Source organism: Trachurus japonicus, chromosome 8, assembly GCF_045865225.1.
Source record: "Trachurus japonicus isolate A0001 chromosome 8, Traja_1.0".
Lineage (NCBI taxonomy): Eukaryota > Metazoa > Chordata > Actinopteri > Carangiformes > Carangidae > Trachurus > Trachurus japonicus.
This window is the reverse complement of record NC_140914.1, coordinates 6,324,754-6,341,231: the sequence shown is the minus strand read 5'-3', so window position 1 is coordinate 6,341,231 and position 16,478 is coordinate 6,324,754. Positions and strand designations below refer to the sequence as shown.

The 16,478-nt window shown below is 42.7% G+C and overlaps 1 protein-coding gene across 4 annotated transcripts in view; it reads right to left on the bottom strand.

The window, feature by feature from the left end:
- The window catches only part of ppp1r1b (protein phosphatase 1, regulatory (inhibitor) subunit 1B), a 31,872-nt gene that overhangs the window by 2,879 nt on the left and 12,515 nt on the right, over positions 1-16,478 (bottom strand). For 2 of the 4 annotated variants that reach the window (XM_085783433.1, XM_085783436.1), the window contains 3 exons: positions 6,252-6,341; positions 4,670-4,745; positions 2,320-2,451 (listed from right to left, as the gene is read on the bottom strand). In XM_085783433.1, the coding sequence (XP_085639559.1) occupies positions 2,320-2,451; positions 4,670-4,745; positions 6,252-6,341 (298 nt within the window). The remainder of the gene's footprint in view (positions 1-2,319; positions 2,452-4,669; positions 4,746-6,251; positions 6,342-16,478) is intronic. The other 2 variants (XM_085783434.1, XM_085783437.1) reach the window with 1 other exon arrangement.

Genomic DNA, 16,478 nt, shown 5'->3' with positions numbered 1-16,478 from the left:
TGTTTAGTTTCCATCAGTTCAACCAAATGAGGACATGTGAGCTTCCTATAGTGTTTCCACACATGGATTTAATATAGATCTTGTGATCTGGGCCAACTGAGCAATACATCTGAATGAGATGCTGCTGCTGTGATATGATGGAGATTAAAAAAAAGCCTACAAACCTGCAGCATCAAACATAATAAGAAAGAAAATGTTGCAAGTGATCAAACATGCAGAGATATTATATCTCCAACCCTAACAGGAGGTTTGAAGGGTTAAACTCCTGAGCAGGATCAGAGTCCAGCTCTGTACAGGCAGCGGCTGTGTGTGTGTGTGTGTGTGTGTGTGTGTGCTCATTATTAACCCTGTGTGACCTCTGACCTCTGCTCCAGCTGCTGCAGCAGTCAGAGCAGTGTGGTATGAAGCCTCCTCCGCTCTCACACTGATCTGACTCTGAGCTCACAGAGTTTCACCTGCAGCTGCTGCAACTCACACTACACACAACTCTGAGATCAGACATGGTTCCTGCTGGTTTTAAAAAATATATTTTAGACTTTTTCAACACCTGTGCTGCCAAACAAAGGTTTCACTTTCATTTTCTTCTGGTCACATTTTAGAAGAAGAAGCAGACAAACTAGTGGTGTGTAAGGTGGCACAGAGAGCTCAACACATGCAAATAAACATACCGTTTTTTAAGTTCTAAGTTTTAATAAACAAAGGCTGTATTCAAAACCGCACTACACTGCTAGTATGTACTGATTTGGCCAAGTTGCAGCAGTATGTCGTACTGATTCTGAAAAAATCTCCAGTAAACATCCAACCAATCTATATCCCACAATGCAATGCGCCACTAACCTAACTGTGCGTTTACACCAAAAGCTTCCAAAGTTTTCAATGAGAGCCCAGCGACCTGAGCAACCAAAGCGTCAACTGCCGTCAGCCGCGATTCCAAAGCATCCAGACAAGAAGTTGAGTCTCGGTTAACTTTATGGTAATTAGCTATGACGCGGTTCGGTGGGAACCAGTCAGAATAGAGGTGTCCTTTGGCTCCTTTAAATGACCAACGCGACTGAACTTTGACGTCAGCCACGTGAAGAGCGACCAAAGCGGCTAAAAATATTTTTGCGCTTTGGAAGCTGTCCTGTCTGAAGCGCACCCTCGAGCGACTTTGCTTCTTTGGAAGCTTTTGGTGTGAACGCACAGTAAGACAGTTTAGAGTAGTAAAGTGTCTTTGCCCTATACCCAAACCCTGTTATGCTGACCAATCGGTTCATTGTGAAACATTTATTTATTGAAATGTGGTGATTTCTGTTCAGAGCCCCAAAGCAGCGCTGCTGTTCTGTCCGGTTCACAAGTGAAGCTTCACTTTTCATTCAGACAAACTACTGTAATGTGGCTAATACAGTCATTAGACTTCATCAATGAGACCAACATTTATCTTCCAAAAAGAATTAAAGCCAGCAGTAAACCTCTAAAGACCTGCGGGTAAGTTAATCGGATCGGTCTGCTGGAATAGCATACTACTGAATCACACATTCAGTCTGCAGTATACAGTACATACTAACGCACTATGTAGTCGGCGGTTTCAAATACAGCTAAACAAATGTAAGATAAGCTGACGGACAAATGAATTTCCCTTTGGGGAATAATAAAGTAATCTGTATTCGTATTCGTATTCGTATTCGTAAACATTAGTTTGAGTTAGTTTGATGCCCAATGTGAAACTTTAGATTAAAAAAAAGATGTTTTGTCCTGTACTGACACGGTGCAAAGAGAAACACTAGTTTGTTTATTTGCATGTGTTTTTTTCTCTAAGTTACAGTGTGTTGTGTGGCCTCTTTGGGCCACCGTAGGTGTCAGTGTTTGAATCCTGCTGTCACAGTCAGATGAGAACCACTGAGTGAAGTGTAATAAAACTGTGTTTACGTCAACCCTGACTGATCATATTAAGGCCTAGAGTTTGTTCTTTATAACTTTATCATCTGACATCTGAAAGTTTTTTTTTTTTCTTCCAGCTGCTCACAGACAAAACACAACGTCAGAGTCTCAGACTTCAGGGAATCATGTGCAGACACATCAGGGATAAATATATGAGGGAAAAAAGGGGCAAAAACTCAACCACTCACACAACCCTGCAGGAAAAACACACCTTTAGATATTTCTATTTCTATAGAGAATGTAACATCTGGATTTACAGGTAAAAACTAATCTGATTAATCAGCTGTGAGGTCACATCCTCTCTATCTCCGAGTGTGTTTTTCCTGCAGAGCATCAACACAGAGTCGTCCTCGCTGCCTCGTCGTCTCCGGTTTCTCTCCTCCTCTCCTTCTCTCTCACCAGCAGCAGCTTTGGTGGGAGACGTGTCCTCCCCCTGCCAGCCGTCCTCATCCTCCTCCCCTTCACAAGGGTCTTCCAAAGGAGGGTAGACGCCTAGGTTCTGCATATGTGCCTCAGCCATCTTCTGCACAGCTACACACACACAAACACACACACACACAGGTACAAACACACACACACAGACACACACACACAGGGAGACGACACAAGGATACAAGGATAGAGGGATTTGTTGTTTTGGTTTTACCTCCACGCTTTAACACTGTCAGTTTCTATCAAGTCTCACAGGTTGTTGGCGAGACACTACAGGCAAAAATACGGTTTTTTCATGCACTGATCAATTTCAACTGAGATTTCGGGCTATTTTTCTTCCTTAACATGTATTCTTTCAGAAAAGTCAAAATAAATGGTAGAAATGGTTTTATTTTACTTCATTTTGTCTCTTTCGTCAGTAGATTTCTCCTAAATTCACCAAAAGTTAGTCTGACCCATGTCATGTCAGGTGTCATTGTAAAGCTTTCTCTCTCCTGAACAATGATGTTGGCTCCAAAAATGGTCCTCTCCTCCGTATCCACAACCAATCGTAGAAGTACGATTGACATTAACAATCTATGGAATTTTACAGTACAAGTCTTTAAAGGCCGTTTTCTCAAAATGAGTTTTTCCTCAGACTCTGAGCTAGAAAACTCCACTTCAGCGGCACTTACAGACACCAAACCTTCCACTTTGAGGTTTTTACAGAGGGGATTGTTGATATATCATTCACAGCCTCATTTATACATCATTTTATTCCTAAAAACATGGCAAAGTTGGATTTTTTAGGGCTGGTAACAGTATTTTCTCATTTACAAAGTGATAAAAAGAGATATCCAAAATCCCCTCTGTAAAAACTTCTGACTCTAATATGTCAACAAAATAAAACAAGAATTTTGAATGTGGCTTCATCCATTGTTCAGATTTCAGTTCTGGAAAAGTATGCAAATTAGCGCATATTTCATCAGATATTGCCTCATTTACATATTTAAACATAAAATTAGACAAAACTTTAAAATATTTGTCTTAATGTCAGTGATAAACTTGGGAAGTTTCATGGTGATACCTGTTAGTTAAAATTTTTACCCTATTCACCTGTAGTGTCTCTCCTTAAAAACCCGCCAGGCGGCAGGAGCCAATCAGACACAAGCAGACAGACAGACAGATCCCACACTCATGATTTCATTTATTTATTTATATAGTGTTTTATTTTTTTTATTTTTTTTTACAGTGCAGCGCTGGCTGTTGTTTTCTCTCTGTCCCCTCCATCACCCTGTTCTTCCATCTGTTTGTTTCTACCCTCCACTTTCCTCCACTGCTGACTCACTCTCCACCTCCACTCCCCCTCCTCTCACTTCCTGCCCTCCTGAGTCACCTTGGCCTCTTTCACACCCTCAGACGCACGGTGCACCACACACACACACACACACACACACACACACACACACACTCTCACTCTCTCTCTATCTAAAGGTAGGTTATGTAATTTAGAAATTATTGCGAGATAGCAGCTCGCCCTCTCCTCCTCTCTCTGATGAAGGACAGATTCCTGCTGCAGGACCGAGGACTTCCTGTCTCATTATATCATCGCTCCGCATGCATCACACACACGCCACACACACACACACCACACACACACACACACACACACACACACACCCAGAATGAAACGAACCTCTGCAGAGAAGCATTTGAGAAATTTGAACAACATGCAGCAAGAAAGCAGCCACATGTAGGCGTGTTGTTTGTGTTCATGCCTGTTTTTCTTTTTTGTCTTATGTGTCGGTGTTCATGCCTGTATGTGTGTGCGTGTGTGTGTGTGTGTGTGTGTGCCACAGCTGTATACACAACAGACTGTAATCCTGGATGATCCAGACTTTTCCTAGACTCACACTCAGTGTCTCACAGCTGTCACACTATAATCTCTCTCTCTTTCTCCCTTTCTCCCTCTGTGCTGCTGCACACAAACACACAACTGCTGCACGATAACACCACAGATACGTCTACGTGTGTGTGTGTGTGTGTGTGTGTGTGTGTGTGTCAGTGTCACACATGCACATGCACAGAGCAGAGAAGAAGAAGCAAAGGCTTTTAAATGCAGATCTATACCCATCTGTCGCATGCATTGTTCGTTTTTTTCTTTATGTGCCACCGTGAAGCACGAGAAGCGAAGAGGAAATCGACGGCAGCGAAGCCCGGTAAAAACAGAAAAGGACTAAAACACAAGGATGAATCACAACACACACACACACACACACACACACATACACACAGAGCGAGGGCGACCACCTGCAGCGCCAGCGCCGCTTCTACCGACCTTTAAGTGATGGAGGCTGATACACGTTTGGATTTACACGCTTTGGTTTGAGCACGCCGTTCTCTCCCACGACCCACTGCAAACACAAAGACACAACACACAGCGTCACCTTCAAATTCTCCCTAAAGACAAAAAGTCCATGCTCAGTGTGTCATAGCCTACCTTTTTTCTTCTACATGAATCTGACTTTTAAACTTTTAAACTCTAAATTCTGGGAATAAAAAATAAATAAATTCACACGTGGCCTTAATCCTTCTCTGTACATATTGGACTGTGATTGCCTCCCAAAACTAAATGTAATGTTACAAAATCATCGTTTCATTGCACAAAAAAAAATCCCCAGAGTCCAGAGATGTTGATATTTCTCACTATGACCCCAAATCACAGGACTGGAGCTGCTGATCCAGATTCCTGCAACATCCCTAAAAGCAAAAGGAGATCAGGAGATGCTCATGAATATTATTATGTATTCAGATTCCTGTTAGAGCTGCAGCAGCTTCTCTTCCTGGTGTCCACATACAACTTAATATGCATAAAATGCAACAAATATAACATGTGAAAATGTACAAAATATACAAAACAATGCATAATATGGATTTAAAAAGAGCGTCAATAAGTAAGTTGTAAGTTCTCATAGACAAATTGGTAAATTCTTCCACATTGTGTTGGTAGAGCATCAGTCTGGGTTTCTTCTTGATCTAACTGTATAGGAGCCATCAGATACTGTGACAATGTTGGTTTCTCACATTATTTACAACTGAGTTCAGACAATGTGTTTGTTTACAGATGTTTCCTAAAGAAATCCAGTCACACGATCTGTTGTCTACATGTCTAAAAATTGAGCATAGCGTTAGTTCTGGCAGGCCACGACGTCAAGCTCTAACTGCATTGCTGTCATCGCCGGCGCAGATCAGCTGATGGCTCAGCTGACTCTGCGTGTCCGCTCCCTATTGGGAAATTGCATTCAGAGCGGGTTATTTAAACTGCTCTCGCCCGAGCCTCCTTCCTGCTTCCTCTGCTGGCACTTTCGCAAGCACGTGGAAGAGCAGGGGTCCCAGAACAGTATCATACCGCCAAATAAAACTGTGCAAGTAAATAAAGATTATTTTGACAAAAGTGGTCCTGACTGAACTACAAAAATGCTGCACAGATATCATTCAAACATCCAAGTGAAGTGAAACACATACACAGATTTACAGACAGTGAATGCAGCACGGTGAACAACATGACACATTAAAAACACAGTAAAACGATGAAATGCATGAATGAATGCACTTTATAACACGAAGAAGAGACATGTTCAAACTCAAGATGGCTGCACAGTCCGCAGTGAGGATTTACTCTTAAACTTTTGATTGTAAAGAAATGAAATTAAAAAGTCATTGAGTTTGACCAGTGAGTCATTGAAGGATCCAGATCAGGTTCAGACATCAGAGGATGAGGGAGATCAGCACGTCACAAGACACAAAGATGGCGGTTTGTTCGTTGGTGAATTGTGGGTAAAATCCAGGAGGAGGAGGAGGAGGAGGAGGAGGAGGAGGCTTCACAGACACCTAGAGTAAGAAAATTGTTTCGACTTCACCTTTACCTGATGAGTGGACTGATCGTCCTCAGGAGACGTCTGGTCGGCGACTCTGAACAGCGTGGCGGGCGTGGGCCTCCTGCGCCGGATCTGTACACACACACACACACACACACACAGAGAGAGAGAGAGAGCAGCCGTAAATGCAGATGAATAATTAAAGCAGTCGACTCTGTATTATTAATAACGGCTCAGCACAAAAGCAAAGTCTCAATCAAATGGAAAGTGTTGACAGGTCATGCTGGTGAAAGGCATGCTGGGTGCTCGCTGGCTTCATGATGGGTCAATAGCCAAGAGCGAGTTTCAGCGCTCACTGGTGGTGAGTGTGTGTGTGTGTGTGTGTGTGTGTGTGGTGGGAGGAGGGAGTGGGAGGGGAGGGGGGGTCAGAGTGAAGGTCGCGGTCAGTGGAGCAGAGGAGGAGGCGTTACGTGAGCTCAGAGCCGAGGTAACCGATGTCTGACGCCTTAAATCGTTTGATATCAGATTGATTTGTAATGAATGACCTCCCTCACATGACACAGGAAGTCACACACACACACACACACACACACACACTGGGCCGTGCACACCCTGACCCAAACAGAGCGACCATGGAAACAGGATTTGCACAGCAAAAACTCAAAATCTTACCAAGAATATTTCTCTTATTTCTAGTCAAAAATGTAATTTCTGGTCAAAACGTCTCATTATACTAAAAATAAGACTCATCACATAAAAGTAGCTTGTTCTAGACACTTTTTACTTCTTTCAAGCATATTTTCACTTGAAATAAGTAGACAAATCTGATAGTGGAGCAAGTTGTTCTTCCTTATTACAAGCACAAAAAACTTGCTTTCACTGGCAGATTTTTCTCCTTATTTCAAGTGAAAGTTTGTTTGAAACAAATGAGAATTATCTAAAAACAAGTTCATTTTTAGGTGAGAGTTTAGTTTTGACTAGAAATTAGACATTTTGACAAGAAATAAGACAAATATTCTTGGAAAGATTTTGAGTTTTTGCAGTGTGAGACCAAAAGACAAAAAAAAGGCCGACTGCTGCTGCATTCAGACCTCAGATTCAACCAGTCTCTCTCCAGCTGCTGCTGCAGCAGGTCGCTGGGGGCTGTCGGCCCCACCAAGCAGAACCAGGGTCCCGACAGACTCCAGGTCTGCAGCACATGCAGTCAGTCAGTCGGGGACACAGTGAAGTCTCTGTCTCCGACGGGAACAAGCGGCCGGCTGTGCCCACGCAGACCTCAGTCAGGACCGGTGTGGTGCCCGGCTGCTGTGAGGACAGAGCTTCGTTACCGAGTCACGTGACTGATGTTTTAAGATTTTAACTTAAAGCAGCGGAAAGTACAAGATTTGAAACACATTGTTGTTTTGTTCCACATTTTAACCAATAAACTTGATGAAATGGCCTGTAACCTGCAGAACATGGACTAAGATACACAGCTGAACTGAACTGAACAACGGTCACTGATGAAGTTTTGTTGCTTAAAACAATTTTTAACAATAAAACTAAATGAATCTTTCTTCATCTCTAAAGCTTCAACAACAGACCTCAGATCAGATCTTGGTGTTCGTCTCATCTTTATCTAACAAAGCTTTGTTAGGAAAACCCACAGGTTCAGACCTGACTAACAGTGGAGGAGTGTTTCTGAATGCAGTGTTTGTTCGGATTCAGCCGATTTTCAAAATAAAAGTACATTTATTCAAATGCCAGAATGCAGGGGAGTTAAATATCATGAGTTAAAGCAACACTATGTAGTTTTTCAACCTTAAAATAATGTTTCTAAACTCATTGAAGTGGTAGAAAAAACAGTTAATATGATGAATCGCGACCCCGCTGCAGCTTCAGCAAGGTCTCGCCGGCTGCAACTGCACTCTGTAACTTCCCTGACCGGGTAGGAACGCAGCGCCACCGTGGTCCTCTAGAGCTCCAGTAACATACAAAACCCTCTTTGCTTGGCACCAGTACGGCACAGCACCAGCATCGGCTCCATCAACAATCCAGCAACCGATTCATCTTATTAACAGTTTTTCAACCACTTAAATACATTTAGAAACATTATTTTACATAGTGTTGCTTTAATGAAACAAATAAAGTACAGAACTCTAGTAGAGGTTCTCTGTACTTCTGTCAGTTGATTAATCATGACATCTCCATATTGATTGATTGATTACTGTCTAGTTTAAACAGATAGTGGTGCAAGAGTGGGTTCAAGTTTCCGCTCAAGCTCAAGTTTAATGCAAACTTTCCACCGGCTACTTCACATGCAAACAGGAAGTGATCGTTTGATGCTTAAAAAGATTATTTTTTTGAGGGGTGGAGTCTCACTTTAGTCTGTTTAGGTTTCCCAGCAGCTTTAATAGCTGTTAGATGAAGACACGTGCAAAAAACGATGCTTATTAATAATGAAAAGTTGCCCTATTTTTTAAACAATGTGTATAATTGTGAGAGAGAATTCCCCTGGTGCATTGCTCTGAATGAAACCAATGATAAAAGTAAAACAACCTCCACACAGAGGAAAAGTTGAGTGAGAAGTGTTTTTGTACTAAATTATAGTTTCTCTAAATGTTTTTGCAGCCATCAGCTCCAGTCATGGTGCTGAGGGGAGTGTGGGGCCTTCACTGGTAGTCAGAGCTCAGAGCTTTGACTGTGATGGATTATAATGTCTGACAGCTTGGGTGGAAAATAAATAAAAGTAGAAATAAATAAAGAGCTGAGCAGGTGAGTGACTCATCCTCAGACTGAATGAACGTGTCCTCTGAGGAGGAAACTCAACCTTGAACCTCGGTGCCGCGTGCAGCATGTAGCTACTGTGCGTCACTGGACGTACAGAGCGCGTGTTGCCAAAGCACAGAAGCTGGCGGGGCCGCGGTGTGGGAATCAAACACGACAACACGGAGTAATCGACCGTGGACCTGACCCGTATTTAGCTACGTCAGAACAGAAGACACGACGAGCGTTAATCTGCTCGTGCCATCCTGGAGCTGCTGTCTGTCACACCATCAATCTGTCCCATGATCCTCTGCTGCACCGCGCGCTCCCGTTTCCTCCCGCATCCATCATATGCACATTCATTTCCATATGACATATGACCGATGTGCATGTGTTGAATTTCTACAGGCCAACATCACATAATATGAACATTGGCCTACAAAATAAAAGCATGTATGAGCCAGCCCATGTAAATCTGTATGTTTATATAGTAAAGACATGATGTCACATATACTTTATATAGTGACCTCAAAGCTCCGTACCCAGTAGGTTCTTTAAGTCTGAGACCACCAAATGTAATAACCATTTCAATCATATTTATACTTTTCAAAACATGGTGACAGAGTGACTTCTATAAACAGAATGACAGTATGATGATAACAAAAAAGTAGAAAGGTCGCGCACATCCAATTAAAAAGGTGCTGGCCTCAAACATAAATGTAAATAAAGAAAAAAGAAAAGAGGAGACCGCACACTTAAAGCAGATATCAGTGGAATGTTTTTGTTAATATAAGTCCTAAATAGTCCTATTTTCCGTCAGCAATCACTTACATGAAGTATTTCAGCCTAAACACGAGTCTCTCCGTCACTCTGCTCTGCTGTAACCCGAGGAGAAAATTTTCCTTGTGGGATACAAGTGTTATCCAATGAGGGGAGAGAACGGCATGAAGGGCTGTGTGTGCAGCCAAGGGATGCGCGTGAATGTGGTGACGTAGCACGAGGACCAATTGATGCCTGATAAGGGCGGGGGCTGCTAACTCATGGTGCGTTCAAGGAAACTCGTACTTTGTGTTTTTCCTTCCTGTGAAGTCATACCAGTTCGATCTGGTACGAGTTCACGGGTCGGAAGTTACGAGTGGCCGTTATAGGGAACTTTCACAGACAACAGGACGGTAAAAACACGAGCTACGGGTTACCTGGAACGCTACCAAGTCGTAGTTGTGACTTGAAGCTGTAACTTACAGTTTCAAAAGCCTGCCTTGAACACAGCATTAGCCGAAACGGCCGTGCCGATGATATCTGCTTTAAGCTCCCTTTATGTGCTTTTATTTAGCACATCCAACAAAATCAGCAACGTTTCGAGCGTACTGCTCTTCTTCAGACTGAAGCAGGTATGATGATAAAACACCAAAACTTAAAGCTATGCATAGGCATATATACGCCAGAACTGCTGAGATATTAAAAAGTGAAAGCATAAAGAATTGTAGGATATAGACAAACTTTGCAGTTTAGACAAACTTGCATTAAGCTTTATATATCCAGATGATGTGATAATGGTGTTAATAATAGGTGTTATAGACGGAAACATTACATATGTTTCATATTATTCGCTCCTCCCATCACCAAATATCATCTTTTCTGACATATCCATATACACCTCACCTCAATTGACCCCCCCCCCCCCCCCATCTCTCCTCTGACCACCCCACCCTCCACCTCCGTCTCCTTTATCTCTCTCTCCCGGTACGGTGTGGAGGCCTGGGGCTCTGTGCTGCTGTGAGTCCTGCTGCTGCCTCTGCCTGCCTGACACCTGCTCCCAGACACACACACACACACACACACACCAGATGTTGCCATAGTCGAGTGTTATATTTAAGCTTTTAAACTAGGGGGGCAAAAATCCACTGGATGGTTGTAAAGTTATGGTGAGATGTCAAAAGGTCAACAGGTGAGTGGAGGAGAATATTATGGCTTTTCTGTTTAAAGCAGAAGTAAGCGGAATATTTGTGTTAATATAAGTCTTAAATAGTTATATCTTCCGACAACAATCACTTATATAGAGTGTTTGGTCTGAAACACGGGTCTGTCAGTCACTCTGCTCTGCTGTAAGCCGAGGAGAAAACTTTCCTTGTATCCTACAACCTTTATCCAATGAGGAGAGAGAACGGCATAAAGGGGCGGTCCTCTCTGTGTGTGCAGCCAAGGGATGTGCGTGAATGTGGTGACGTAGGGACAAGGGCGGGGACTGCTAACTCCATCCGCTGACAGGAAGTTAGCCAAAACGACCGGATCGCCTACTTCTGCTTTAAATTATAACAACGTCGACAGAATATCAATTAATCAGAAGCAAACCTCTAAATTTTACTTATACCATGGTCTGGGTGAATCCTCGATTCTGATTGGCTGCTGGGTGTCCATTAAAAAGTGATAATGGACACCTATAAAGATGTTCCGGTAAAATAGCCTGATTACGTTCTAAATATTACTGCGCTGGCTCAAACGCTTGTTGGTAACCACGGCAACGGACACTCGGACCATAACAACTTTCTTTCCAGCGCATCACGGCACTGGAGTCTGTAAACACACCAGCGGTAAGAAGTGCACTGGCCGTCTGAAATAATACTTTGTGTCACGTAACATTTGAGCCGTCACATCACCTCCTTTCACTGATCAGCTATCAGGCTGTGGCAGAGTCACTGGCTGTACGCTGCGGTCACAGCGGGTCCCTCTTTTTTTTTTTTTTTTTTATTGCCAACGAGTGTTATTAAATAGTCCGCTCGGCTCAGCCGCTTAAAGACGTGTGATTTTAACGGTAAAAACAACATTTTAACGGTAAAAACAACATTAAATTATAAGTAATTGATTTAATATGTATTTTTCTCGCAAGTGACCATGGTATAAGCGGGATAATGCCCTTCGAGGTGTCCGATTATCAGAGATTAATGGACTTCGCGGAAGCAACCGTCCTCCGCTTCGCGTCGGACGGTTCACGCCTCCGCGTCGTCCATTAATTTCTGATAATGGACACCTCGTCGGGCATTATCCCTTACATATTCCACATCATCCTAACATAAATTTCTTTGAGATGTGAACTGGTTAGATCAGTGTGGTAACTTCCCTTTAAAGAACACTTTTTACACCTGCTTAGAAAATGCCACTTCTAGTTTCTTCTGAAAAATGATAAACAGTTGCCACACCTCTGTTTTTCATCTTTTTTCTTCTTCCTCTTTCTCAGTAGTTGTTGGTTTATGTTTTTTTTTTCAGGTTTAACTCACGTCTGCTCTGTTTGAATCCACAGGTTCTGATGCATTTAAACTAAAGAGAAACATCTCGCAGCGAAGTGACTGTGACGTCTTGGACTATAACTTTTATCTGATAGGAAATTACGTAAGAAACAAAAGCAAAAGTTGAATAGTCTGAATTTCTCGTTTCATCCCCTCTTTTATAAAATGAGGCGTCTTTGCAGGCAGAGAGACTCAGAGGAGCCGAGTCCAGGTTCATTTAACGAGACGAGATAAAAATAGAGAAAGTGAAACAACTGGAAGGTAAAAGGACGGTGAGATAATTAAGGTCACTGAGAGGAGGCATCACCTGTTTACCTGAGTGTGTGTGTGTGTGTGTGTGTGTGTGTGTGTGTGTGTGTGTGTGTGTGTGTGTGTGTGTGTGTGTGTGTGTGTGTGTGATCTAGGTTATCATCCTTGTGGTTTTATGAAATGCCAACACTTGACCTCCTAAAACAGAGCAGCTCTCAGATCAGCTGTAAAAAAAAAAAAATAAAACAAAACAGGTCGTAAACATGTTGAAATATTAAAATCATGTAGTCGGTATTAACAGACACACACACACACACACACACACATGCATGAACAGGAAGTGAGGTCGTGGGTGCTGCTGTGCTGACGTGCCTCTTCCTGCATGACATGACATCGCCGATTGCCAGATGATACAAACAAACACGCTTCGTGACTCTAGTAATTTTCCAGCCTTTAAAACCTTCGCCACTCTGCACCAGTTACATAATATTGTATGCGACTTCCTCATTTACGCCACAACAACACTGGGCCACAGCATTGGAGATTATTGCTGCTATGCTTTATCCACCCCAACCCCTCCCTCCTCCCTCCTCCCTCCTCCTCTGCTGGCAGCCATAGTTTCTACACTCAGATCAGTGGACTGTGCCCTCTGGGGCTGCTGAGGCTGAGGTGGCCTTTCAGCGGCTCCACAGGTGAACGCCATGCAGGAACTAACCCCCCCCAAACACACACAGACACACACAAACTATCACCACCCCCCTTTGAGAAGCAGCAGCACCTCATTAGTTCTCACACAGAGATTAAGTCGCAGTGAAAAACAGTGGGATCGTGCATTATATATGTGCATGTGGCAGGATCTCATACATACAGGAGATATGGAGCTATAATAGATCTGCGTCAGGTCATCAACGATCTTCACGTGGTTATTATTATTTCCTGCACTGTCGATGATTTGATGACGATTTCTGTCAACTTCCGTAAATCCATTTCAGATTGTGTTTGTTGCAGAGGAGGATTAAGGCCACATGGGAATAAAACTCACAACAAGTCACATATTATTTAACCTGGAAAAATGTCTCTTCTCTCAGTTTTTAAACCTGAATCAACACGTTAATTGTTCACTGAACTCTTGATGCCAAATTCATGTCAAAAAAGTTGTTATCTGAGTATTTTCAAATCAAATCAAAGGTGGCAGTAACATATTTTAAGTAATCAATACACTAATTATTAACACATACATGATGAAACGTGTCTGCTATCATGACTGGATGCATGTAACCAGTGCATGAAGAATATTATGCACCACCCAAACAGCTGTTTTCTCACAAAACAAGTCAGAAAAAGACAAATGTATGAGGTGCAACAAAGCAGGAAGTGATGCAAACAGAGGAGGAGAAGATAAAGCAATAAAGAAGTAAGAATCATCACCATCGCGTGCATCATTAATGTCTAGTTACAAATTAAAAATCTCCCCCGGTGTCATCTTCCTGTAAAACAATTTCAAATGTTTGATGACTCATCCTGCACTAGCGGGCTGTTTCATAATTTTGCATCTAATTAAAAATCTTATTTGTAATTTCTACGTCGCCCCAAACTATAAATCCTGCAAGACCTCATGATACCTTTACATGTTGGAAGCTGGTTTGTGAGTCTGTGACCGACTATAACCTTTCAGCTCTGAGCTCAAAGATGTAAAGTCTCACATGCACATTGACGTAGATTCAACGCTGCTACTGTAGAAACAGTAATCAACATCTGCGACACCTCCCCTCCCCAACTTCCTGTTTGTAGCAGCAACACCTAATCCTGCAGAAGTGAACTGAACGACTCTCAGGACGCATTTACAGTCAAATTAAAGGCAGCATTCAGATTAAACTTCTGGCTCCTTCCTGATAAACCTGAGATTAAAAATCCTGAATCCTGACTTTCATTCATTCATCACACTTGTGACTTTTTGAGGATTATAGAGCCACGCGTGAAAACAAGTATACGTTTGTCTGAATTGAGAGTTTTAATCTCAGCCACGTGGGATTTGTTTAACACAGAATTTAAAGAGTTTAAAGTCAGACTAATAATAATAATAATGATTAAAAAAAAATCACATGTATGACCCTAATCCTCTTCCGTAGCTGAGAACATGCAAACAGTTGTGTGTTTCTGTGACTGTCGGGTCTAATTGGAGGCACAGACGGCGATATGAGACTCCAGTAGCTCAGTCCGGGCGACTGGGTTCATGAGTCATTGGTAAATGTTGACTTTGCACACGTGTATGTATAAGCGTATGTGTGTATAAGCGTGTGTGTGTGTGTACAGGTATGTGTGTGTTCTGGCTCGGCGCGGCCTTACGCAGCAGCCTGGTGGGTGCAGATCTAAGCTGATATGGGTCTGTTCCCTGGAGGCTGCTGCTGCTGCCGCGGCCGGGCCTATAAAAAGCAGCGGCAGTAGGACAGAGTAAACTAGATCGGAGGAGTCTCCTGAGGTGGGTGGTTGGGTGGGGGGTGTGGGTGGGTGGGGGCTCTGTGGGATGAGACAGAAAGACTCTGAAGCTCTAACCACCCTGCACCAGCGCAAACAGTCGAGCATCTCAGAGGGAGTCAGGTGTGAGTCAGGTGTCTTCCCTCCCCTGTCGCAGTCACACAGCTCTGCTGCAAAAATTAAAAATCTTACCAAGAATATTTTTGTCTTATTTCTAGTTAAAGCAGAAGTAAGCAGAATGTTTGTGTTAATATAAGTCTTAAATATATCTTCTGAAAGCAATCACTTACATAGAGTGTTTGGTCTGAAACACGGGTCTGTCAGTCACTCTGCTCTGCTGTAAGCCGAGGAGAAAACTTTCCTTGTATCCTACAACCTTTATCCAATGCGAGGAGAGAGAACGGCATAAAGGGGCAGTCCTCTCTGTGTGTGCAGCCAAGGGATGCGCGTGAATGTGGTGACGTAGGGACGAAGGACGAGGACTGCTAACTCCATCGGCTGACAAGAAGTTAGCCAAAACGACCGCATCGCTAACTTCTGCTTTAATATTTGTCTTATTTCAAGTTAAAATGTAATTTCTAGTCAAAACAAATCTAATTATACTAAAAATAAGACTCATTACATTAAAAAGTAGCTTATTTTTAGACACTCAGCATATTTTCTCTTGAAATAAGTAGAAAAATTAGCCTAGAAATCTAGATGCACCCTAGTAGCAGCAAATATATTTGCTCCGTAGGTGGGTCTAGAAATGAGCCATAGGAACTTTTTGAGTCTCAAACACCGATTGTGTTCACCAATCACAGCGCTCTATCTGTTTAGAGAGTCGTTGGGCGGGCTTAACGTGATGACGACATACATTTTAATTGGCTTGTCAGGCTAACGTCATCCTGCTCTTTGCTCTGATTGGTCGTAGCGCTACCCTATTGGTGCAGAGGCAGTTTGAAAGACAGCCTTCATCCCGCCCCCTGGATTGAGCCGAGGTCTACCAGTCGTTGCCAGACTAGACATTTTAATGATATAGTCTGGCTTGTCAGGCTACAAAAAACCTGCTTTCACTGGCAGATTTTTCTACTTATTTCAATTGAAAATGTGTGAAGACCAGGGATGGTTGTAACACTTTTTGTCTCAGCTCCCATAACTTGCATAGTGTTCATGGTAGGGCTCTAAAATTTTGACACAGAGTCCCCTTATTTGTCCACTACAAATAGCAATGCCTTAAACTTCTCAAAGTATATCAAAGAATTCACAATTTGATGTCAAATGCAAGGAGTGCCACTGTTGCAACCTACCCCACTACCGGGGTTGGTTGTAACACAACCTGGGGTCAATTGTAACAGTGAGATTAAAAACTAAAAACTGAGACCAAACCAAAAGAACATGCATCTATGTAAGTTTTTCCTGCATGTTCCATAAAGCATCTTTCTATGGTTCAGTATGAACAAAAAGAACTCATCACTGATGGTTCAATGAAGAACAGTGACAGTGGTGTGGAGAAAGCTTCTTAAAGAACATCTTC